Source organism: Plectropomus leopardus, chromosome 6 (assembly GCF_026936395.1).
Source record: "Plectropomus leopardus strain MGB_pleo_1.0 chromosome 6, ASM2693639v1, whole genome shotgun sequence".
In the NCBI taxonomy this organism is placed as follows: Eukaryota; Metazoa; Chordata; class Actinopteri; order Perciformes; family Serranidae; genus Plectropomus; species Plectropomus leopardus.
In genome coordinates, this window is record NC_142181.1 from 37,265,244 (window position 1) to 37,292,255 (window position 27,012).

General features: G+C 39.6%; 1 protein-coding gene across 1 annotated transcript; it reads left to right on the forward strand.

Annotated features, from left to right (window-relative positions):
• Positions 1-25,708, forward strand: appbp2 (amyloid beta precursor protein binding protein 2). Its single transcript, XM_042487194.2, has 13 exons — positions 1-393; positions 5,059-5,147; positions 7,232-7,383; positions 9,453-9,576; positions 14,299-14,467; positions 15,781-15,870; positions 16,031-16,098; positions 16,180-16,285; positions 16,402-16,526; positions 16,976-17,061; positions 17,837-18,027; positions 18,498-18,663; positions 21,148-25,708. Exons 1-13 carry the CDS (start codon positions 256-258, stop codon positions 21,447-21,449), a joined length of 1,806 nt encoding a protein of 601 aa, XP_042343128.1. The 5' UTR covers positions 1-255; the 3' UTR covers positions 21,450-25,708.
• The last annotated feature ends 1,304 nt before the right edge of the window (positions 25,709-27,012 follow it).

Sequence of the window (27,012 nt, forward strand, 5' to 3'; positions counted from 1 at the left end):
GCGTCGGGACGGGGGCACGGAACTGCTGTGGGGTCGACGAATAATTGGAGATGAAGGAAAAAGATGGCAATTAAATAGCGGTTTTAGGATTGTAGCTGTAAACTGTCAGTAGTTCAGTTATCCGTAGCCTTACTTAAAAGCGAATGTTACATGAGGACTCGCGCAGGAAGTGCTTCAATCGCTGTAAGGTAGCAAATGTAGGGAGAGCTGGGGAGGGCTGTAGCTGCTGGGGTTTTTTTGGAGAGGGAAAACAACATGGCTGCGGTGGAGCTCGAATGGATCCCAGAAACACTGTACAACACCGCTATCTCGGCTGTGGTGGACAACTACAGCCGATCAAGAAGGGACATACGGTCACTTCCTGAAAATATACAATTCGATGTCTACTACAAGGTAAGATGTTATAGTCCAGAGGCTCAGGGATTGTTATATGTGTCAGTCACAGGCTGTACGAGTTGTATAATAGCCGCTAACACTGCTGCTAACGTTAGCTACATTACGGTAACGTTACGCTAGCTCTAAAAGACGAAAAACTGTTGTTTTGTTTTGTTATGTTTTTATTAACCGTTAGCTTTCACAGCCTTACGTATTCCTAAAATACAACCTTAATAGTATATAACGTATATGTGTGTAATCAACGGTTGTTGACAAAGAAGCCCCGGACGGCTGTGAACAATTGTGCTAATGTGGCGATTGTTGTCATGTAAACTACTTGTATCTCTGTGGGGTAGTTGATGTCAGTTACCTGTTTTGACCCACTCTGTTTAAAGAAGCTTTTCTTAAACAAGCAAACATACTTTTCACAGCATAGCTGAGCTTTGTCGAGCAGCAAGCTGTCAATTTGCCAAAGATAGCAAACACAAAACAGAAATAAATTAAAACGATGTTACTTTGAAATCAATATTTTTCTGCCCAACGACATTTATTTATGAAATATTAAATATCCTCCAGCATTTCAAGATCAACGGTCAAATTAAATCGAATTTGTGGCACTGGCCAATGTATCTCCTTTGCACAAAAGATCAGATTTCCTTGAGTTGTAGTAGTGCTGTTTCTCAAGTTTCTAGCAGATTATTGTTTACTAAATAGCACTGTGATAGTGGGAAACATGGCATCAGAACTAAGTAAGGTCAGATTGTTAATCTAAACAATCAGGGGCTTGCACAGTGTCAAACCATGGCTGGACTAATAGGTTCATAAGTTGGTAATGCATGAAACTTTCCCCAAGAACTACTTGTCTGGCTGGAGCTCATGAGGGAGAGCAGGTCATCCACTAATTTGAACATCTGAGTTTCAGTCCCTGACTTCTTCAATCTGTATGCCAGAAGTATGGGAAGAATCTAAGCCCTAAATTGCTCTTGATAGCTGTGCTCCTGGTGTGTGTGTGTTTGTGTGTTTGTGAATGTCTAAACTGAGTAGCAGGTGGCACCTTGTACGGTAGCCCCAGTCACCAGTATGTGAATGTGTGTGTGAATAGGTGAATGTTGCATATAGTGCTATGAGTGGTCAGAAGACAAGAATGAGGCTTCACAAATGCAAGTCCATTCTGTTTATAATGAAGCTAGTGAAGATCACAGAGTTCTGACTGTTACAGACTTTCTTCCACGGTCATCTGACCTTAACCCCACTGAACATTTGTCGGGTCACTTGAAAACTGAGGAAGCCTAGCATGCTGTGACATCACAAGAAGCTCTTTGGAACATTGTCACATCATGCTGGGATAACATCGGGGTCATCAGGGTTTTGCACAAACTTGTGGAGTCCATGCCAGCTTAAGTACATGCTGTTATTAAAGCAAAAGGAGAAGGCAAAAAAACAAATTCCAAGATATTCTGAAATGTATGCACATTCTTCAGTTTCAACTTTTCACCCAAATAGCCAAGCTGATATCATTGGCTGATTTCATAATTTGTAATGGGGAAAAAAGGGCTACATTTGAAACAAATGCAAAATAGAAGTATCTTAGCAAGTTATCTCAGACTTTCAGACTTTTGAACTATATACATGCGTACACACACACTGTGTGTGTGCGTAATCTGTTGATTGTATGCACCTGGATTCATTCCTAATTGATGGAACCAAATATAAAAATCGAAAGTTCTTTTATGCCATACCACTGGGTAAAGGCACCGATGATGATGATGAAAATGAAAAGTGTCCATCCCCAAGAGAGCTCAAATGTCTAAATTCCCTGGAAAACAGTTGACATAACATTGTGTCTTCAATTGTAGGCTTAGCTCTGATCATTAGAGTTTTTTTTGGTTGTTTGTTTATTTTGACTTCTAAGTAATTCCCTGCAAAGGTTTTATCGGTGAGCCGGACAGCATTACATTTCCTGGACTGGATTCAGCGTGGAATAAAACTCCAGCAACCAAATTCTAGAGTTTTTAGTGTAAACAGCCAGGCAACTGCTGATGAGAAGCTGCACGACAATTAACACATTAGGGCGCTTTTGCATCCAGTGTGGACATGGCGTGATGAGACAGTGCCCTAGACACAGTGAGAAAGGTGACCCGATCATAATGGTTTAGGAAAATGCAGCGCAGTAACTGACTATAAAGACAATTCATACACCACATATATATGACACAGAGCTGCCAATTTGTATTTAACTGCTATTAGACCCATTTATGTGTCAGCTGTTACTTTCTCAGTGTTAGAGACTTCAATCTTCAACAAGCTCTCACATGAACATGACCATGTGAAATTTTAACTTGCAGGTTCACAAAGATGGTCACGTGTGGTATCAGTCTAGAGCCCTGTCCATCCATGTGAGACTACTTCACAAGTTAGTCTGTAGTCATCACTGTTCAGATAGAATCGAAGCAAATCTTTGGCAGTTTGAATGAAGCTGCTGGTGATGATTTGTGTCACAAAAGTAATGAATGTTGCCCTCCCCAGGTCAACAGCAGGGTTAGCAGGGACAAACTTGACGCTCCCATTCTCACAATGACAATTCCAGCATGCAATCTGTATGCTAAATACAGCTGAGACTGATGGGAAATTGAACACATTTGCGTATATTTGATAATGAACCCAAAAAATGAACAAATGAAAATGTCAGCCTGCTAGTAGTGATCCATGGAAAGTTAGATGATCACCAACGTTATTACAAATCATCCTGAAAGGAACATGTACATGTCATGGAAATGGATTCAATAATTGTCAGGATACTTCATCTTAAACTGCAAATTTCAACCTCCATGGAGGCACTAGAGCAAAAGTTTGGGGATCACCAAAGTCAGTGGGTTTTAAATCTGTCTCTCATGAATGTCTGTGCAGCATATCATGGCAGTGCATCCAATAGCTGTTATATTTCAGAAATATTTCATTTCGGACCAAAATGGAGTGCCAACTGGTATTGTCATCCATAGAGGCATGGGGACCAATGATCATCTAAAAAAAACAACGAAAGAAAAAATGATATTATTCAGGAGACTATATTCCATGATAGAAAAATACTACAACCTGCTCCTGATTGTGCATATCTTCAGGGCACACCAGGAAAACACTCGCTGCTATGTCATTACGGTGAACAGAAGCTTCAAGCTAGTGGGGATTTCAATGGAGTACAGAATTTAAACCACATTTGCAATGTAAATAAACATGCTGTGACTTTCAGAATTAATTTTATGTTAACACTAAACACTTATGAGACAGGGAAACTTTGACCTTTCTAACTTCTCTAGTCTTTCAGCAGTTATAGTTTATGCAAGTCTTGTCCTTCAGAACTGAGAAATCCACTGGAACAGAGTGATCCATGACTTCCAGGATTTAATTACATGTTGTGACCGTCATTCCGCCTGCTCACAGGTCAACAGAGGTCTAATATTAGTGCGCTATTTTTGAAATTAGCTATAGCTTACATTATTTTATTGTCCCGCTAGCTAGTCATGAAAATGTGCCTGATGTGACTGTTGCTGCTAGCTGCTAGCAGCAGTTGTACTGTGAGCAGGCGGGGTGACAGTAACAACATGTAGCAAAATCCTGTCATGCATTAGTCCGTTCCAGTGGATTTCTCAGTTCTGAAGGACAGGACTTGCATAAACTATAACTACTGAAAGACTGCAGAAGTTTGAAAGGTTGGACAAAGTTTCCCTGTCTTATAAGTGTTTAGTGTTAACATAAAATGGATTCTGAAAGTGGCAGCATGTTTATTTATATTGCAAATTTTAAATTCTGTACTTCATTTCATTTCCCACTAGCTTTGAAGTCTCTGTTCAACCATGATGACGCTGACATTTAGTGGTTTCCCGGTGCATCCTGGCAACATGCACGTTCATGAACAGATTGTAGTATTTTTTTCCATCATAGCTTCCTCCATACAGTATAGCCTCCTGAATAATATAATTGTTTTTAAATGGTCGTTGCTCCCCTTAAATAAAGATCTGTCAATGATTCGGAGTACAGTGTTTATATACTATACAATGACGTAACAATGGCACACAGTCAATTATCCTCAAAAGTTAGTTCTTTGGTCTTACAGGCCAGACATCAGCATTTTTGTTTTTGTTTAAACTCCTAAACAGCAGACAGCATTTTCTGAAGCATCACTTAAAACACGGCCATAATAGAGACTGGGATGAAAAGAAGGCCAGAGACTCCACCGTTGTATTTACAGATAGGACATTCTGTACATCTCCACTGAGACGTTCCCTGCATGTTAATAATCACATCAGTTATTACTTGTGTCCAACTGATATGAAATTTTTGAGACAGATGCTGATTTTTGCAGGGAATAATTCACTGATTACCACTTTGATGGCTTATTCTGGTATTAGCTAAAACCACATTGACATTCATGATGTACACACACATCAAGCACTGTGCGTTTGGCACCAAATGCCACTAAGGGCACCAATGGTAATGATCATCACTATGCACTCATGTGTATGCGACCATGTGAAATTTTAACCTCTACACTCAAAAAATGCTCATATGTAACCATTAGAGCCCTGCTATGGACTAAACTTGTTTTTCCAATGGAAGAGTTGACACCTGTGTGACTGTCAGTGAGTCTCAGTGCACACCTCATCCCTCCATCATTGTGTCTCTCAGCTTTACCAACAGGGCCGGCTCTGCCAACTAGGAGGAGAGTTCTGTGAGCTAGAGGTGTTTGCTAAAGTGCTGCGGGCTTCAGACAAAAGGTAAGAACATAACAGGACTAAGCGGTGCCTGAAACTCCTTCCCGTTCACATGGGCCCATCAGCTTTACAAAATGCTTCTGGAGACTGGTAAATGTTAAATGAACCTGCACTTATATAGCACTTTTCAAGTTGTTCAACCACTCAAAGCGCTTTCACACTACATTCTCCCATTCACACACAAATTCATACACTGGTGGCCAAGGCTACTGTACAAGGTGCCACCTGTTGCTCAGTTTCTGAAACACTCACACGCACTTACAAACCGATGGAACAGCCATCGGGAGGAATTTGTGATTCAGTATCTTGCCCAATGATACTGTAACATTTTCGACATGCTTTCCAAGACCAGAAAAGTGCTGCATGTATGCAGTCCAGTTATCATTTCATTGTGGTTTCTATTTCACTCATTTATTGTTTTGACCTTCTCTGAGTTAGTTGTTTATATCTGACCCATTATGCCTCATTTCCACTGCATAGTTCAGCTCAACTCAACTTCACTCACTTTCAGTACCAGGTAGGGTCTGAAATTAACACCCGCCAAGCGTCAAGTGGGGCTAGATTTTTTGTTTGATGAGTAAATCTCAGGAGGCTATCAGCCACACTGACAGGTTAAAGTTTATACCAAAAAAGTGTACTAAACTACAGTGAGGTGCTCTGCTGCGTTAAGCGCATACTTATGAAAGTTATGAGTTATTAAGATAGAGCCTCCCACATTATCAACAAAAGCTTCTTCTTCTCTTGTTACTTTTCACAGTAAAAGCCCTAGACATAAACAGTGTAGCAATTCTTACCTGAGTGAACTTTTTCATATGCTGAGGCTGTGGTGATGAGCTGTTAAATATATTTAGATTATTTTTGCTTCAGAATTTTCTCTGGTCTCTCCTTTCAGTTTGCATTCAACATTAGTACATTATTATTTTAGTGGAATGAACTGAAACAAATGTAGATGTGAAAGAAAAAAGGCAATTGATAAATTTGGCTGGTAACTGACTGGTAATATGCTTGGTTGGAGGATTTTTTCATCTACCAGCAACCTTGCCCAGTGAGTCAAAAAATGAATTTCGGATACTGGTACCAGGTACTTTTCTGGATTACTTAAGTTTCCAGACACAAATACTTCTATGTTGCTCCCTCCAGCTCTCAATGGATCCTTTAATTGGCATCTAAACAGAAGAAAAGCTGCGCTTCATCAATTGATCACAGAGTGGTTTTGCAGGCTGCAGTTTAAAAAAAAGATCAGTCAGGGGAATAAAAGAAATTGCTGTTGCTATTGATGGTTAACTATTTGAAAATGTTATCTTTATGAGTATATCACATGTTGTGCAAGTAAAGATTTTGAGTGATTATTCTCTGATTTATCAGTGGTCTGCAGGGTTTGAACTCTACCTTCTAGTACCAGCTCAGGTTGCTTGGAACCTCAAGCGTGGTGGTAACATAAAAAGTACCAGGTCTTATCCACAACTTTTGCCAGTGGAAAACCAAAAAAGAAAGTTTTGATACAAGTCGAGCCATGCTGTACCATGCAGGAGAAATGAGGCTCCAAGTGCTCTTTGCCTGTGATGTGCTTTGTGTGTCCCAGCCAGTTCTATCAGTTTGAGTCATTTTAGGTTCCATATCACACTCTGCTGCCATTCAAACTTCGCTCAAGGAAAAATGTTTCTGAAAGTGGACAAATGTAATGCTGGTAAAAGAGTGTGTGTAATTAGTTGCAAGTTAATGCCCTGTGCACAACAAAGTAGCCTTTAGTTTAAGGTACATTATTAATGTTCCTTCTACATTTTTATCTGTGTGGTGTGTTTTGTTGCTTTCAGCCTTCATTGATGGCCTTAATGAGAATACAATAGCAGAAAGATAAGATAGAACTTTATTTATCTCAGGTGTGCAACAGTTGCAACACAAACCGGGAACATTAGTCATCAGCATAGTTATTTACTGTAGCCAGATATTTGTTATGTCTGTTCAAACCAATGATGTCTTTTTTTTCTTTTCGTAAAGGATTAAATGTAAGAAACAATACATCAATCATCACTTTATAGCTATGCTTTCCACTTACATAACCCATTCCTTTGTCCTGCCCACTGCAGACACCTCCTGCACCACTGCTTTCAGGCGCTTATGGACCACGGTGTGAAAGTGGCCTCAGTTCTGGCAAACTCCTTCAGCCGCCGCTGCTCTTACATCGCTGAGTCTGACGCCCATGTCAAAGAGAAGGCCATCCAGTTCGGCTTTGTGCTAGGTAAATAGTGGGGTCAGGGACAAAAGGCTTCATACAGACCCTCTTTCTGTTGCTGTATCTCACAGACTATCTCAAACAAACAGTGAATATGTGGAGGCCATTCATTCCTCTCACTGATGTATCATAGGTTCAGCCCATAGGAAACACACCAGGGATCTGAGATAGACTTAACTATTACTAGCAGTCCTTGGCCATTTTGATTTAAGATGTATTGAATTCTGTCTAATTGTACCACATTTATTACTACTATTGAAGCACTGTTAAGTAGAATAGATACATTTCCCCAAGACACCACATGTAAAATAGTGCCATTATTTATATTTGATGATGATATTAAAAGTATTCACGAGTCTTGTGGTTCTATCCAAGCAAAGGTTCTCCAGACCAAACCTTCTCTCATTGTGTTTGCAAAGACGGCACAGTCGGCACAGAGGGTGGTCTCGTATGAAGTTGAATAGCTCTGGACTGACATGGATTTTTGAAAACAAGACAGATTTTATTGAAAAATTCACCAACTGCTGATATGGTGACTGATAGAGTTCATTTTTGAGCTAAAATGAAAAAAGACCTTTTCTACGTGGACTGTGCACTGACTTTGCACTGATGAGACTTAGCAAAGTTTTCAGAAGGCTGCTTTCTTAGAGCATTTGTGCCCAAAGACTGTATTTAGCATGATAAGGAAAATGCCTCTACTTTTGTTCTGATGGATCCAAAGTCTTGAAATCTGGTACCGACTTACTTGGGGCAAGTATCTAATAGTACACCTTTGAAATTTTAGATCACACAGAAAATCAGACTTTTATCAATGGTCAAAGTCAGGACTTTTTGAAACATCATTAAATTATCATATGTGTGCATATCCACCTTTTATATTGAACTTATGAGTTCACAGATACCAAATCAGTTGTGTTTTGAGATACAGTCACTTTCATATCATACTATTTTTAGTCTTTGGGCACATGGGACAACCTTTACTTTTTTTCTAAATTATAGAAAATGTTCAATGTTTCAACAATGGAAAGACTTTTAATTTTAACTTTTGGTAAATGCAGAAATTTCCATTCCATTTTCTCTCAGAGTGCAGAGCATACTGTTGTCACAGATAGAGTAGCAGAACGCCTGGCACAGTGAAAGTGACACTTAACTCCTCAGTCTGCTGGATCTAAAATTTTACTTTCACTCACTTTGTCACAGCAGTCCATGGATCTGATCAGCTCTGACTGTATTAAATGATCAATTATCCATGCCACGACTCAAACTGCTACTGAAGATAAAAATAACTCATGCTGAGTTTTGCCTGTGTTGAGTTCACAGACCTGAGAAATCACCACATTTTGAGAGGGGGCACAGAATGCTAAAAAAAAAAAACGTGCACAAGATTAAAAAATTAAAGTTTGCTACCACTACCAAAAAGACAACTAAGAGATGCCAGAGTCTGATCAGCTTATGCTCTTTGCTAACGTTACATGTGCTGGCTGCACAGTGCAGAGAATGTTGTGAGCATTGGAGTCAGAACTACACAATTACATTGTGATGAAATCACCCCAACCTTTATATGTTCTGTAAAAAATGTTTTCATATCAGTGCATATTGGGAAAACATATACACTGATACACTGATAATCTGTGAGTGGAAGGCCCTTTAGCAGCTGCTTGGGTTCTGTTATGAAATATGTTATGATTTTCCATTATATCTTTTTTGGTTGCTTGTAAGCAGTAAGTTGGCTGTCTAGCAAGCAGTAGCAGTCACTATTTTGTAAAAAATGTGACAAATAGCCTTTAAAAGATGAACTAGTGAAATGTCTTTTATTACTATATTGTCATCTGAAATCAGAAGATGTTTGTTAGACGAGTTTCTTTCCTTTATGATAAATACCTGTGACATTAAATACCATAAGATGCACTGAATCCACACATGGTTTGCACTGTAAGATTTGTTGTGAATAGAGCATTTGAATGATATATTTGATAAAGATAATATATTTAACCTTCGTTTACTACAGGTGATGTTGAATCCATCTCTCCTCTGATTTGGAGACAGTTGGATTAATCTGATGTATTTCGTTCTAGGTGGCTTCTTGTCTGATGCAGGCTGGTATGGAGATGCAGAGAAAGTGTTTCTGTCGTGCCTGCAGCTGTGCACACTCCACAGTGAGGTCCTCCACTGCTACCGGGCTGTGGAATGCTGTGTCAGGTCAGTCTAACACATGTGGACGTTCAGAGTATAGTTCTGTATATCAAGGATGTTCTTAACCTTTGTGTACAACCCTGATTCCAAAAAAGTTTCACACCTCGTAAAACATAAATCGAACAGAATTCTTTTCAAGTCTTTTTTGACATATAATCAACTAAATACAGTACAAAGACAAGATATTTAATATTCAAACTGATAAACTTCTTTGCTTTTTTTAAACACACACTCATTCAGAATTTGATGCCTGCAGCACATTTCAGAAAAGTTGAGACAAAACATTGGGAAAGTCACGTAATGCTCAAAAAACACCAGTTTGGAACATTCTTCATATAAACAGTTACGGTGGTGACAGGTGATAGGATCATGATTAGGTAGAAAGAGGCATCATTTAAGGGGTTAGTTATCCACAAGCAAGAACAGGGCAAGGTTTACCACTTAATAAAAAACTGTGTGGGCAAACAGTCCAACAGTTAAACAACATTGTCTCTCAACGAGAATCTGGGGAAATCTCTGCACTTTAAGGGACAAGATTGAAAACTAGTATTGAATGGCTGTGACCTTTGATCCCTCAGGTTGCACTGCATTAAAAACCAACATGATTATAAAAAGAATATTACTACATGGGCTCAGGAACACTTTGGAAAGCCATTGTCAGTAAACACAGTTCATGGCTGCATCTACAAATTCAAGTTTAGATTTTACCAGCAAAGTGAAAGCCAGATATCAACAACATCCAGAAACATGGCTGACCTCTCTGGACCCGAGCTCATCTGAGACGGACTGACACAAAGTGGAAAAGTGTGCTGTGGTTTGACTGGTCCACATTTCAGATTGTTTTTGGAAATCATGGACATCGTGTCCTTCGGGCTAAAGAGGAAAAGGACCATCCAGATTGTCACCAGCTCAAAGGTCAAAGCCAGCAGCTGTGATGGTACAGGGTGTTCACATTCAGCATTTGTTACAACAGTGTGGCTTAGTAGTAAAGGAGTGGCGGTACAAGACTGGCCTGCCTGGAGTCCAGACATGTCTACCATTGAAAATGAAGCACAAAATATGACAACGGAGACCCTGGACTGTTAATCAACTGAAGTCATATAGTATCTCATTTCAACTCAACTTCATCCTTATTATCCTTAAGGACATTTGGTGTCCAGGACAAGATCTGAAATAAATACAGAAATTCCCCAGCTCAAGTAAAACAAAGATATTCCCACCACACTGAACCAAAAACTGGAACAGTTTGAAAATAATAAAAGTAAATAAATGCATCGTCAAGTCAAATAAAGCGTGGTGCAGTGGCAATAGATAGAATTCATAGTCATAAATAATCAAGGTAAGACAAATAGGTAATAATAATTGTTACTTAGTAATAATTACGAAATAAATAATCCAGGTGTACAATCTAAAAAATATCTCATCTACATACAGATAAAAGTCAGCAAATTAGGCTCACACATTAAGTTTGTGAATGGCAACAGTGATAAAAGAAGCTCTCGCACGCCTCGTTTTTGTTCTCAGCATTCTGAAATGGCAGCTAGAGGGAAGGAGATCAAACTATCAAAAAAACAGTGTTTATGACAGTAAAGGATTTGTTGAGCCTAACTGGTTATGCACTTACTGTAAATATCCTGAAGCTTGGCTTGCTGCCCCCCAATCACCTTACTTACTACTTTGACCAGCTTTGCCAGCCTGTCTTTACTGGACATTGTGACACAATATATCAAGCAAGAATAGGAAAAAAAAATTCACTTACGAAATGTCAACAATTAGTGTCTTCATTTCTGAAACACCTGGAGTTTTGTTAGAAGAAAAGCTGATATAACACAGTGGTAATAGTGGGTTTTAGAACGTGTTTCAGGCATCAAATTCAAAATGAGTTTATATTAACAAAAACCAAAGTTTGCCAGTTTGGACACTAAATAACTTGTCTTTGTGTCAAATTCAACCAAATATATGTTGAAAATGATTTACATGTCATTGCATTCAGTTTTTTACTTTTTGCACAGTGTCCCACTTCTTTGTAATCAGCGCTGTAAAATGTGTACGTTACTTTATTTTTCTGTCCTATTTAGCCGTGCAACCTTGATTAGTGAAACTGCACTTTCTATTCTGTTTTTCTGTTTGTTTGTTTGTTTGTTTGGCAAAGAAAGGCTTCAGGTTTTAGTTGTTTGAAATGACAGAATTGGCTGCCATAGTTTTTCTTTTGTTTGAGATTATATTTGTCCCCAGACATTACCTTCTTTCAATAATGAAAGGAAGAAGCAATATTAAGAATGATTTGACTGTGTCACACACAGATCTATACACAGAATCCGTCTCACAACAGGTGACACAGTTTCACTTGTGACTAGAAAATACAACTAGTGAAAGAATAACAACTATATTTATATTTGACATGTGATGACATTTGATGGGCATGATAAAAAGCTATTTAAAATCTGATCAGAGTTGTTTTAATACTGCAATAAACAGATTTTCCCAGGGTAGCCTGACTTGCCTTGCTTTTATTCAAAGTGATGGCATCAAGCAGCTCTTATACAAATCTGTCATGCTCTATCTGTGTCTTTACTGCTCCTTTTTGTTTCTGTAGTCTAGTGGATCTCTGCAAATTTCAATTTGTACATACAGGGGCCGAAATTGAGATCAATAAATTATCACCACAGAGATTTTTATTCTCACTGCCAAAGTATAGTTTTACGTAAAAATGCACATTGTAATACAGTGGAAACCACTAACAGTGATTGTGGTTTCAATGATCAATGGCTTATCTGGACCAAATAGCTTGGGACAGAATCATACTTATACAAAAAGAGATTTGAATAATTTGCTTTTCATACATTACAAAATGAAAAACAATTTTAAAACTACAGTTATTCTGTGTTCTCCCTCGTTCTGCACATGAAAAGCACCTGTGGTGAAAGTACCCATTGTTGGATTGACAGTGCCTGCTCACATAATGCCCCTTGGAGTAGGCCCTTGGTGAATTGGCAGCAAGCCTGGGAGAATTTTAAAATTTCCATAGGCTGGTTTTTTGAAAGAGAGAGAACATTGTGTGAAATGGTGTCAAGTGATGAATGGCCTACGGACCAGTTGAGACAGATGAGACAAGAATACACAGAGGAAAACATTTGTAATCCAGATGAAAGTGGATTTTTTTGAGTACCTGATAGTATTTTTTTTTTGAAAGGGCTTGACAGTATTTTATAACATGAACCATAAAATTCAGTAAATTATAAAGCTGTCCATTTCATTGTTTTATATTCATATAATTAATGTACACGTCAATTAAATGGTAATCTGCATGAAATTAAACGGAAAAAATTGGTTATAATAATCATCCACATAAAGTGATGAATTTGACCTAGACAGATGTCATCACTATAAGCATGCTGTACTGTCAATGATAAGTGACAACAACTCACCATTTACAGTGATAAACTGAGGACAGTTATGATAATCAACCATTTTTTGTTAATTATCCAACCAAAATTCCCCAACACTATCAAAGAAATATCGGCAAAGTATGGGTTAATGAATGAAAATGTGTAGCAGCCATCTGGAAGATAAGTTCAGTAACCTTTGTTTAACCTTTAGGGCTTGCTTTAATATTACACACACTCGTATCGCTCTGTGCACAAAATGCGCTTTTCAGAAGCAAGCTGTAAAAACTATTATACATTTCTATTATTTTCTACTTTTATTGAATTTTTTTTTAACCAACATCAGTTCTAATCGCAAATATTAAATATTTGTTAATTTTCAGAATTTTGTGCCTTGTTTTTTAGAAGGGGAAAAAACACAAAAAATAAATTATTTTCAATATAGCATGCTAAGCAGTTGTTTTTTTACTATCACAGCCAAGGATACGTCAATAATTAGCAGCAACACAGATTTTTATACATTTTATGTGCAGTGTCAAAATCTCAAAGTCATACAGCGCTGCACACAAAATGTGCTTTTCAGAATCAGGCTATAAAAATATTACATATTAATGTGATATCCTACTTTCATTGAGATGATCAGTTCTAATCATACATATCAAATATTCATGAATTTTTAGAATTTTAACCCTTAAATGCCAGGTTTTTGTCATGATGCCACTATGTTTTTAGATGAAAAAACCCCACAAAAAGTAATTTTTTTTAATATACTACATGCAAAATGCTTTTTTTTTTATTACCACAGTCTGATATATGTCAGCGATTAGCAGATTGTGACAGTGCACCTAGTGGAAATAGCATGTATTTTCTCCATATGCCAAGTATGGTAAAATGACGTCTGTTTTAAATTAAATTACCAAAGTAAAACTGAGAGGTTTTTTGCGAGGACTACGTGTTCTGTTATTGCTTTCAACAGCCAATGTCACTATGAGCATCCACTGAGCATTTGGTTTGAGAGTCATCTGTTATCACAGTCACGTGAGAAACGGAAACACCAGCTGCTCTGAAACGGTCTCAATCCGCTCAGAATTCTGTAGAACTTCAGTCCTTGGGCAGTAGCTGGGGCAAAGTGCCACGTCCTTTACCAACAAGCCTGGGCATATTTTGATGACCTCAGTTGACAATTGGTCTATAACACTAAATACAATATGTAACTGTTTATAATAATTAATAATGATGAAATGTCAGAAAGTATCCTAAGAAATGTTTGGTGTGAATTTATATCTATATCAGTAAATCACTTGTTAGATTATTAATAAGTTTTCCTCTATTCTGTGCACAGGCTGCTTCATGTTCGCAATGGCAACTGTAAGTATCACCTGGGCGAGGAGACCTTCAAGCTTGCTCAGTCTTACATGGACAAACTAGCCAAGCATGGCCACCAGGCCAACAAGGCAGCGCTGTACGGCGAGCTTTGTGCCTTGCTCTTCGCTAAAAGTCATTACGATGAGGTATGTATGTCTGTCCACCAATGACTGAGCTAATGGTAATATATTTTTTATATATAATGGACAGTCCCTCCAGGATTTTGCATGTTGCGATCACAACAACTCAAGCGAATTCAGGCAATCTCCGTGAATTCTGCACGGCCTTCCAATATTGTCCAATCACTGCGGCTTTACCGCAGTTTTTACTCATTTCATTGTAGAGCTGCACACAGTGTGTTGATCCACTCAGCCCCTCTCTTTCTCTCTCTGTTTATCATGAGACTGCTGCTGCGCCTGAGACAGTCTCACACACACACACACACACACACACACACACACACACACACACACACACAATGACAGGGAGAACTGTTAGCATCACACGGCTAACATTACTCGATGTTTATTTATGGGTTAAATGAGTGAGTTGAGCCACATTGGTGTTGATGTGAGCAGCACTGAAAGGCAAACACGTGAGCCCCCCCACAGCTCACTCTGAGTGAAGCTCTTCCCTGCAGCTCAGAGCAGGAGAATTTTAACATTTTTCATGGTGAGGACACTTATCATTTCATACATAACAAAATTTAAAAGACCTCTTTAAATCATTGGTCACAGATTACTGTATTGAGTAACTGTGTGAGCTTTTCAACTTTACAAACTATAAAGAGTCACAACTGCTGTCAAGCTGTCTGAGGCACACTGGACTCTCCCTCACCTGACAGTGAAGCTGCAGGGTGCAGTGACCATCTCTCACCTAATGCTGAAACTGTTGGGGATTTGGGTCCTGGGCTCTCCCTCACCTGATGGTGAAGCTGTGAAGTGCCCTTTGGTCACTGTCATCTTTTATTTTATGCAGGCCTGATATTCTTCCTGCTGACCACTGTCTTTACAGTCAGGTAGTCTATTTCATCCTTGTCGACCTTACTGTTTTTAAATCTTCCGGATTGGCTCTGACTTATAAAACAAAAAAAACGTTGGACCGGCCATCATTTATTTTTTAATTGTTTAATTTTATGCCAGTATTAGCTCTGAAAATGCAGTATATCATGATATGCATCTTATGTAATTGTATGTAATACTATATGTAATACTTTAAAACAGTACAAACTGTAAAAAATATTGATGTAAATTAAAATGCCTTAAAATATTGTTGCAATTGCGAAATCAGGCGTTTCAGGTGGCAACAGTCACAAAAACAGTGAAATCCTGGAGGGACTGGACAGGTGCTTTCAGTTTTAATAATTTGAAGTATTAAGTGAGAGTGGTTTACAGCATGGCAGAGTTGTTGAGAATTCTCCAGACAGACATGGATTTAACTTTTTTTCTGCATTTTCCAGGCGTACCGGTGGTGTATAGAGGCTATGAAGGAAATAAGTCCAGGGCTGCCTGTTAAAGTAGTGGTTGATGTCCTCCGGCAAGCCTCAAAGGTTAACTATCTTTGTTTATATTACAAGATTTGACTAAGTTATTGTTAGAGGTACAGTGTCTTTGTAAAATATATCCACGGAAAGGTAATCTGTTGGGCATGAAAGAAAATCCCTTGCTCAGACGTGATTGTGTGAAGTTTGACGTGTGTTTCCTCTGCAGGCCTGTGTGGTGAAGAGAGAGTTCAGAAAAGCAGAGCAGCTGATCAAACATGCAGTGTTTCTAGCCAGGTAACGTCTTTTACACACTCAACACTATTGTTATTCCTCATGTCATCAAAGAATTCTGATTGAATTTTTTGTGCCTTACAGAGAACATTTTGGACACAAGCATCCCAAGTACTCTGACACGCTGCTAGATTATGGATTTTACTTATTAAATGTAGACAACATCTGCCAGTCAGTCGCTATTTACCAGGTAAGTGTTTGGCAACAGAAGTGCGTACTTGTATTGTTAGTCCTCATTTTCATAGAAGCAGTGTGGTGTATTATCAGTTTCTGATTAAAAGTTCTTTCTTTCTGTACAAACTCAAGACAGCGCTGGATATCCGGCAGTCGGTGTTCGGGGGCAAGAACATCCACGTTGCTACAGCCCATGAAGACCTGGCCTACTCCTCTTATGTGCACCAGTATAGCTCTGGGAAATTTGACAATGCTCTGTGAGTACAATAAATCTTCCAAACCTAAAACTGTTTCTAGACCCAGCCAGCTAATTATATCAGACATAGGCTCCCTTGTAGATGTAGCACAAGACTATGACTCATACTGTGGCGGTCTGTACTCAGATTGATGTAATGTGACTGCATGCTTTGGAAGTGTGACATTTCACATATTAAAGAGCATTGATCAATTTCAGCTCAGTGCTAGATGTTGGCAAAGATCATAGTGTTTCTTTGTATTTTTCAACCGATCCATTGACACTCTTTTTGTTCTACAAAGGCCCTGATTCAAACTTAGGCAATGCTTTGACCTCTCTAACCCTGACGGGAGAACAACTTCCCTCAAGGGAAACAGTTGACTTTCTTGGAAGTGTTTATTCTGAATGGAATACGGTCTCCTGCCAAGTCTGAGTTACATGTTTGGTTCAGCCGCTGTGTTTGTCCCTCAGATTCCATGCAGAACGTGCCATAGACATCATCACTCACATTCTGCCTGAGGACCATCTGCTGCTGGCCTCCTCTAAGAGAGTCAAAGGTAAGGCATGTTTCCTGGGGATGCTGGACTTCTGCCCACTGTGTTCAAGTGAGGAATATGAGTCAGGTACATAATGTCCCGGAGAAAGAGAGAGAAGGCTAAGCTAAGCTACAAACATAGCTAACTTAAGAGGAGGGAGAGCTAGCTGTACTGTCAATGAGCTTCAACATTAACGGTTCTGCTGTCAGTATTCCAGCAATTAAAAAAATATATTTCTTGTTTATTTAGGTTACATACATGTTATTTTGTGGAGTTTTTATCTTACCCACTCTTTTCTAATTTTCCATAAGATTAGGACATTTGTTTATTCATCTCTATGATGTATTTTCGCTCTTCGATCCAAAGGAGAGCTATTTGTTTGTCAGAGCCTGGCAACCTGCTGCATGTGTGAGGGGCGGGGTCAGCACTGCCACTCTGTGTGTCTCACACACACACACACACACACACACACCGCTCTCAGTGTCACACTCCACAGTTTGGTTATACTTTACAAGAGTTGATGCTGACATTGCTTGTTGCCACGAGTGCAGCAACTCTTTTTCATGTGAGGCCAAAGATACAAGCGATCTTTCATCTAACAAAGTGCATTACATAAAGGCGGAAAAATATGAATTATATTTATGTTCGTCCAGCTCGTAGTTTATAAGTAAGTAGTTTATAAGTGAAGTTTAGTGAATTCACATCTGGTACCAAAAAACTGCACGGCACTGTGGCTCCACTGTGAAATTCTTGACGGAAGGCTAATAAGTTCTTCATCCTTCTTTACTTCCCTCAGCTCTGATTCTGGAGGAAATCGCCATCGACTGCCACAATAAAGAGACAGAAGAGCGCCTTCTTCAAGAGGCGCACGACCTTCATCTGTCCTCACTGCAGCTGGCCAAGAAGGCTTTTGGAGAGTTTAACGTCCAGACAGCCAAACACTACGGCAACCTAGGACGACTCTACCAGTCCATGAGGAAGTTTAAGGTGGATGGAGCTGTCTGTCTTGTCTGTGATTGTGTCTTTGTGTGACTGTGTGTGTGTCTGTGTTTGACTATGTTTGTGTGTGTGTGTGTGTGTGTGTGTGTGTGTGTGTGTGTGTGTGTGTGTGTGTGTGTGTGCGTGCGCGCGCGCGCGTGTGTCGTTGCATGTCCTGGCAACACTACCACGAAACACTGTACATGTAGCTTAAACGGTAAATGTTTAATGGCTTATGTTAATGCCAGATTTTCAAAACTCTTACAACAAAGAAGTCCAACATAGAATATGAAAAATGAAATCAAACACTTATGTCATGTCAGGAAATCAGGGAACACTTTCGTATTGTAGCCAGCCAAATAAACAGTTTCTGAGTTTGTCATAAAACAGTCAGGTGACTATATGTTCATCACAACAGTGTAAGTGACAGGGGACTAAATCTACTGTCCTTGTTGTTTTCTGGGTGTCTGTGGAACCAGGAGGCAGAGGAGATGCACATTAAAGCCATCCAGATCAAGGAGCAGCTTCTGGGACATGAGGACTATGAGGTGGCTCTGTCTGTAGGTCACCTGGCCTCCCTCTACAACTACGACATGAACCAGTATGAAGACGCAGAGAGACTCTACCTGCGCTCCATCGCTATTGGTGAGACACAGGGATGGAGGGATGGGATCAGTGGGTCACTCCTGCTACATGTTACTATGGTGATTTACCAAACCTAAAAGATTGGCTGGGTAACAGGCTTGGGCGGTATTTATTTTTTCATACCTTCATTCTGGAGTGTCACCGGGGTTTACGGGATATGATGGTTCCAGTGTGTGGCGCTGTTTTGTTTCAAAATAAAAGCCCTCTGACAACGTTTCTGTCGACAGAATCCCTTCAGTTGTTAACACAAGGCATTTTATAGTAAAACATCTGGGGACCATGTTGTTGACAATCCAGTAGCATGCACAGCGTTATAAATTAGTGTTTTGTCCGCTTTGAATTGTGGAAATGCAGTATTCATAGCAGCAGGCAGCTGTGCAGCAGCGCCGCAGCAACAACAGAAACCTTAACAAATGGCATGACTCACCTTTAGAAGTGCAGGTGCTGAGCGCCATTTGAACTTGTCCTGTGTGTGTCTGGATAGATAGCTGGTGGTACGAGTTCTGTTTTGTGTTTTTGTGGCCTCCTTTTCTCCATGTACATAATCGTTTCATTTTTATTTTTTGCTGGTGTCACTAGCATAAGCAAAACTCTTTGGCAGAATTTTGGAAACAAAGAATCCCTGGCTCCCCTCCAACTTTTGCATATCCATATGAGGAAGCCCAAACAACAGTTCTTATGTTGTAACAGCAAGTATGGTGTGTCTGATGCTCAGCACTGAGTGGCTCACTTTAGCAAGAGGAATGGAGAGAAAGCAGAGCGCACAGGTCCAGGTGGACAAAACAACTCAGTCATTAAGAATTTTTCCAAAAGAGAAGCGAGTCACTATGTATTATGCAGGCTACTATTTATTGATCAAAAACAATGTTTTTTGTATTTGGCAACTGTTAAGATGTGTATTTTTTGGTTGATTTGATTTTGTTGTATCTTTTCCACAGTTACTGTTTACAAACTAAAGAACATAGATATAATTTTGTTCAGTTTTTACTGAATATTCGAAGGTCAGCTGTTACATTTATGTTGTCACACATAACTGTAACACTTATCTATTGTTATTTTCGGTATCTTTGTCATATTTCATATGGCAAAAATATTCTGAAATATCATGACATTATTTTGACATTATTTTTGTTATTTTACCATATCGGCCAGCCCTACCCCAAAGTGATGAAGCAGTGTGTCGCATGCTCGTCATGTGGCACCACTGCTGAAAAGCAACTCCATGTATTTCTGTATACTATTCTACTCTGAACATCTCATACATGGCCATAGAAACCATATTACCAGAGAACAAAGCACACTTTATAGTACAAAGTTTACTGAGCCTACTTCAACGTGGATAATATGGCTTTTAAATAATATTGCAATATTTTAAGGCTGTATTGCAATACAAAATATATAGCGGTATTTCTAAATGTCCTTTAAATTAATGTTAACTACTAAAATACAAAATTATTGAATGGATTGCAGTTACAATAAAGTTAAATAGTTACTGTCATATAATAAAGTTGAATACACTACTGCTACAATAACATTTAATAAAATGTGGTTATAAGGAAGTTAATTAAAGTACTTTTATATGAAATTTAAAAAAGTATTGTTATAATTAAAGAAATCAGAGCAGGACCCATGGTGCTTTTATTTGTAAGGATTGGCTCATCTCAGGCAGGAAGTGTTGATGTTTTTGGTGTGAACATGAAGCTTCACAGCGTTAGTAGACAGTAAAACAGACACTGTGGTGCCTTTAACCGTGAAGATTCATTCACTGTGAGTGGCAACAAACTAACAGCTCTCCAGTTCATAGATTACTAATATTAGCAAGAAGCAGTGGTGCTCCGTGGTCACGATTGGAGCTCTGCAAATACACAAACACAAACCTCACCTGCTCACAGTACCGGCACTACCACTCATTATGTTAGACTGTTACAGCAGCACCGTTAAACGTGATGATTAATTCTCTATAAGCTGGAAACAAACTAATGTCCCTCAAGTTTATGTATCAGTTGTATTTGAAGATCGCAGTAGTGCTCCATGGTAGTAAAATGTGAATAGTCACACTCTTGAGCCCTGCAAAAGCCATGCTTTGTGTGTTAGTGTGTTTATTCATGTGTGTGTGTGTGTGTGTGTCTTTGTCTGTGTGTGAGAGAGAGAGAGAGAGAGAGAGAGAGAGAGACAGAGAGAGAGAGAGAGAGACAGACTCAGGTGAGAGCAAGAGAACCCAAACATTGGTGAAAGTTGGCTGCACCCTACTGGCAGAAAAGTGAAATACTTTCTAGTTTTCTAGACAAATGTTGGTGAATATCAGGTTTAAGTGCAGTGCCATATTTTTCTTAAGGTAAACTCAAACAAACCACAGTCATATTTGTCAGTGTTTCATCTCCACTTTAAAACTGACATAATTTTTGGTCGGTTGATGATCTAAAATGAACTAATCACTGCAGCTCTTGAATGATCCCTAACATGGTGTGTGATGTCTCCTCACAGGTAAGAAGCTGTTTGGAGAGGGCTACAGCGGGCTAGAGTACGACTACCGTGGCCTCATAAAACTCTACAACTCAGTGGGAAACTACGAGAAGGTGTTTGAATACCACAACGTACTGTCCAACTGGAACCGGCTGAGGGACCGACAGTTTGCTGTTGCAGACGCTCTGGAAGACGTCAACACTACACCCCAGCAGACCCAGGAGGTGGTGCAAGCTTTTCTATTGGCTCAGAGCCTCGGCCCCACTGCCCTTGTCTTGGCTGATTTTATGAGAGAAGAGAGAAAAAAAGATGTGCGGGCTTAAGCCTGGTGAGGACGCATCCAAAGCCCAAATGTCATGCACACAGTTAATTACAAAGACACGGCCAATTAAAGCATCACTGATGAGTCAGCTGGCTTTACAGGCACTGCAGCTGCCAGGACACATACACACACACACACACACACACACACACACACACTTTTAGTTGTGGAAAAAAAATGTAGAGGAGACACAGTTATCAAACCTCATTGACATTCACACAAACCACCAAGATGCAGCAGGAGACTGGCTGCAGCTTCACCCCACAGAGCAGACTGCTCTGAGAGACAGAGGACACTCTACTGAGGGGGGAGAAAAAACAACCTCAGACATCCTGCAAGGATGACAAACCACCTCTCCTCTTCTCTTGTCTTGCTCGCCTTTTTCTTTTTAGTTTGGAATGGGAGGAGATTTTTGCTTTTTGTATTTGAACCATTGTAGCTCTGAATGCCATGAGACTCAACACAGATCCAACCCGTGATCTCCAGGGCTACATACATGACAGTATCTGGACCCAGACACACGTGTGAAAAACTTGTCTCAGCCCACATACATCAGCATCATCACGTGGTGGATCACAGATGGAAAATGTCAGATATTTTTGACACTTGTACAGTAAAATAATACAGCAGATTGTAAACTCAAGTTTGCATTGAAGGCTCCTTGGTTTTTTTCTTTGCAAAGAAATGAAAGTGGACCCTTAGAGAACTCCTGTTTTGAACTGCTTGGTGGTGAGAGATTACAAACAGTGGAATGTGTTCAACCAGTGGGTATATTGTTACACACATGACAGGCTTCACACGCCTTGTTTTCAGTTTATTTTATCTCTTTTTCCAGCTTAGTACTGACTTAGAATAATTAAAATGCCAATAATTTATATGCAGAGTGTATGTTTCTGTAGCCCTTTGTTTCTGCTTTTCTTACGGGGAGAGCCACCAAACCTGAACACACAGCTCCAACTCTGACTTTCAAACAAGGGACTTGGATAGGAGTGAAAAGAGGAAGATGCTGCATGTACAGAGGCTTCCAGCGTTTTTGTGTGTGTGTGTGTGTGTGTGTGTGTGTGTGTGTGTGTGTGTGTGTGTGTGTGTGTGTGTGTGTGTGTGTGAGTTTGTGTGAGAGAGAGAGAGTGTGTGTGTGTGTTGGTAGAAACAGATAGAACTCTGGGTGCCCAAGTGCTCCACTGACGATTACCAGCCTTACACCAGCTTGCAGTTATCTGTCTGTAGACGGACCCATACTTCTAAGTGCTTGATAAACTATGATACCCTTAAGGGCACTACAATGGGACCAACATTGTATAATTGTGTGTGTGAGTGTGTGTGGAAGTGTTCACAGCCTGTTGATCTGTGCATCCGGCTGCTCCTCTCCACTCCTTCCTGTCAGAAAGCCCTTTTTTTTTTTTTTTTTTTTGGACCTTGTTTTCCCATCAGCCTCCACCATATTGACTTGTTTTTTCCAAAATCTCATCAGTTGTGTCACCATAGAGCTGCCTGCAAAGATGCTGGTCTTAAATAAATGGAAAAATTTACCATGAAGACAACAACTTTTTAAAATGGTGATGCTCACTTTTTTTTAGATCTCATTTCAGTGAGAATGAAACTTTCCCAGCAGTCACTCAAACTACACAGAAGTGTCTCACACGCAGTCCAGTTCCTTACTATATTTGCTAAACCTAGAGTGTACATTGTAAGCAGCTCAGTTGTGGAGATTTTTAGGCCTGAAAAGGTAAAAAGCAGACAGTATTTCAAAAGGTCACCATCCGGAGCAGTAGATCTGTGTTCACATCTAGGTCCAGACTCACGGGTTGGGCACAACTGCTGTTGTATTTGTCCTTGCAGATAGTTTTGGTAGAATCATTCCAAGTTCACCTGGACCTGAAAATGAAAAGTCCAGAGGGAGCAACAGGGACACTTTGAAGGAACTGCTGCTTTTTCCTCTTTCATTATTTGTCAGTTACACGAATGAAATAATCCTGTTCACTTTGGTTGTACTGGTGAAAACAGAACTGTCAGATGGTTTTCTCTGAACCTGAATTAAAGGGGTAGTATGGATTTCTTGAAATGGGGTTGTATTGGGTAGTTATTCATAGTCAGTATATCACATACAGGTGAAATCAGTCAGCACGCCTCCAGTTTGGAGAAGCAGGCTGGAGTCTAACACTGAAGCTAAGGAACGTGCTGCTGTGGAGGGGTCAGCAGCAAAACTTCCTTTATCCACCTAAAAATGTCTCACCTGAAAAGGTCAATATCAGTTTAAGTGTATGCTACATTGAGAGTATTTTCACTGCTTTACCTTTCCGTCAGCCCTTTGTGACGGAGAAGCCATGAACGGCTTCAGTTCCCCATCGCTCTCATCAAAGCCTCCAGACTCCAGTGAGAAAACCAGTTATTTTAGCTCTCTGAACACAGAAGCTGCTTGTGTACAGCTGCTTTGGTCAGTTTGTTAGTTTGTGTTATAGTGAAACTTTGGTGAATCTAAACTAACCCAAAGTCACACAGTAACACAAATTCAAGAACTGTTAGAGGCAGTGGTAGACCAGCAGCTCCTGTGTTCAGAGATGTTAAATCATTGTTTTTCTCAATGGAGTCTGGCCTTGAGGAAAGCAATACAAAAATCACTGTCTGACATGAAGCTGAAGTAGTGAAAATACTCAATATAGCAAACACTCAAACTGATATTGATTATTTTAAGTTCAACTTTTTTAGGTGGCTAATTTAAGTTTTATTGCTGACCCTCATAAGCAGCAGTACATTTCTTAGCTTCAGTGTCGCACTCCAGTCTGCTTCTCCAAACTGGAGGTGTGCTGACTGACATCTTCTGTGTGTAACACACTGACTATGGATAAGTACCCCATACAACTCCGCTTTGAAAAATCTGAACTATCCCATTAATCAAACCAAAAATATCTGTGTGGCTAAATACCATTAGAGCTAAGTGAGACCTAGATAATTTGGAAGAACGACCCCTTTAAGTAACGCAGCATCACAGCCCCAGTTGTGTGTTCATGGTCAATAAGACATTTGTAGCTCTGTAGAGGACTAACTGATGAGCTCTTCTGGAAGCAGTGAAAATAAAGTCCAGCTGTAAAATGAAGTTAGGCATTGATATCTGCAACATTACTGAAAATGTGATGCCTTTGAGAAGTACCCCACTGTTTGTTTCGTTATTAGTGAATGAAGAAATCGAGCTTTGCCTTGCTGTTGCTTCAGTGCTGTCGGACGTCTCCGTCTCTAGCAGTGATGTCAGTGGCTCTAGCTGAGGAGGTCCTGCCTTAGCCCCCTTAAAGGACACTCAGCTATACTCTCAGTGCATAGGCTTCAACAAGCGCACCCTCTCTCCCTCCTGACACAATCACACTCCCTTTGGGAGACAGAGATGCAGAGGTGGAGATGAATGTTACCTGCAGTCGGGATTCCGAGCAGTTCCACACACAGAGAACAGATTAGATTTGGAACATTGACAGAAAACAGTATGTTACAGCAGAGTTGGACTCATGACACACAGCCAGTACCAATGTTCTGTCCTACAAAGTCAAAAGTTGAAAAAATATAATATAGGAACCTCCCCTCAGATACTCATAGACTTAGATATGATCAGGCTTAATCCATCCTCTGTCTTATGTTGTCCCCCTCAGCTGCTTTCAGTCAAACGTCACATGTCATCCTGCTGAATTGAATTCTGGTCTATTAGGGCTTCTGTTTAAAAAACATCGGCACATCATGTCCATCTTCTGCAGTGGATATTTCTCTGCACCACCCTTAAAAGTTCCAGAAAAGGCTTTTTTTTCCCCCACTGATTTTGACATAAAGCATTTTGTGTCCAGACTCTAGCTGAACTGTATATATCTCACCATGATGTCACTTTGTTTGGCCAAGAGGAAAAGGGAAAAATGGACTAAAAAATGTGCTTTTTTTTAAAACAGTTGAGGTGTTTATCACTAACCCTGAGAAACCAGCTGTATGATGGAATGTAAGGTCTGACTTGACTACTGGTCATCATGTTATCCACTGATATGTGAAAAGAAAACAGTGGAGTGTCTGTGCTGGAGAGGCGGAGGGTCAGAGAGCGTGGGCTTGCTGAAAAAGATGGACAAAGTTGGAGAGTTGAATAAAGCTGTCATCTCTCCCGCAGCCCCGTTTCTCTCTGCAAGTTCAGCTGACTGACACCAAATGTGATGAGAGGATGTTTCACTGTTGTCCTGTTACTGCTTCACTGTTAGCTGCAAAAACATTAAAACTTATATCATTGATCACAAACGACACATGCTGTTTTTCTTGTGTTCACTTTTTAAAACTATTTTGATTGACATCTCAAAACATGGACAAACAAATGTCAGAAACATGCAGAAGAGCTGATGGTACTTAATATTAAAAGCATTTATATCACAACCCCTTCAGTTTCCTTCCTTGATTCATGGATCTTTAGTCATTAACGTGGTGACCTTCTGCTTCACCAGCCACTCTGCATTATAAATCTACAGCAGGGATCCCACAGTCAGGACTCCTGGAAAAGTCATGAAATTAGAAACAGTCTTTTACAGATCTGGGGATGTTTTGGAAAAGTTTTGAATATTTATTGTTTTAAGTCCATAAAAATAGCCAAACACATCTAAGCCAAATATGTCCCTTGTAATACTACAACACTAAATCCAAAAATATGACACTGTGTAAAATGCAATTAAAAACAGAATGCAATTATTTGCAAATCCTTCTTGACCTGCATATCATACCTATATTGAATACAGTACAAAGACAAGAGATTTGATGTTCAAACTTTGTTTTTTGTAAATATACTCATTCTGAATTTCACGTCTGCAACACGCTCCAAAAAAGTTGGGACAGGTGCATGTTTACCACTGTGTGCCCTTTTCTCATCGCCCTTTTCTTGTAACAAAAACTCAGTAAGTGTTTAAAGTGAAATTCTTCCCCATTCCTGTTTGACATACAACTTCAGTTGCTCCACAATATGCAGTCTCGTCGTATTTTTGCACTTCATAATGCACCCCAATCTAGTGAAGGGAGAGAGAAAAACAAGATATTTTTCATGTTTTTAAAATGTATTTTCATGTTACAAGGAAAAGCTTCTCTTAACTGCAAAATCTCGCCATAAGCATGAAGCAGAACTGAATCGGGTCATATTCCTCATTTTCTCAGTTTCACATTATAACAAAATGTTGAGTTAACACATAACATGATAATCACCTATAACATAATTACGTGCTAAATGATGATATTGTTACGTGAAACGTTGTTATAACGTGAACATATCTTTTAAAAATGAGATAAACATGTTATTACAATAAACTTCATGTTATGACCTCATACTGATCTTTTTTTTCTGGCCTGGCTGTTCTAAGCCTTCTGTAAGAAAAGACCTGGGCAGCCTAATGAATGAGCCGTAGAACGTAAACTCAGGCCTCCTCTAAAGTCTGAATGATGACTTTGCTTCACACTCTCTCAAGCTGCTTCTGAACCTCTCAACTGCTCAACACTGCATTCTTCTATTAACCCTTTGAAACCTGAGCACAGTGGCTCGATTTCTTTCAAAAACACGGAAATAAAGA

Bases quoted from the DNA above. Each gene is read 5' to 3' on its own strand.
- appbp2 (XM_042487194.2), top strand. From the start codon at position 256: ATGGCTGCGGTGGAGCTCGAATGGATCCCAGAAACACTGTACAACACC. The intron at 9,577-14,298 runs GTCAGTCTAACA...TTCTGTGCACAG, and splicing joins GCTGTGGAATGCTGTGTCAG to GCTGCTTCATGTTCGCAATG. The intron at 17,062-17,836 runs GTAAGGCATGTT...TACTTCCCTCAG, and splicing joins CTCCTCTAAGAGAGTCAAAG to CTCTGATTCTGGAGGAAATC.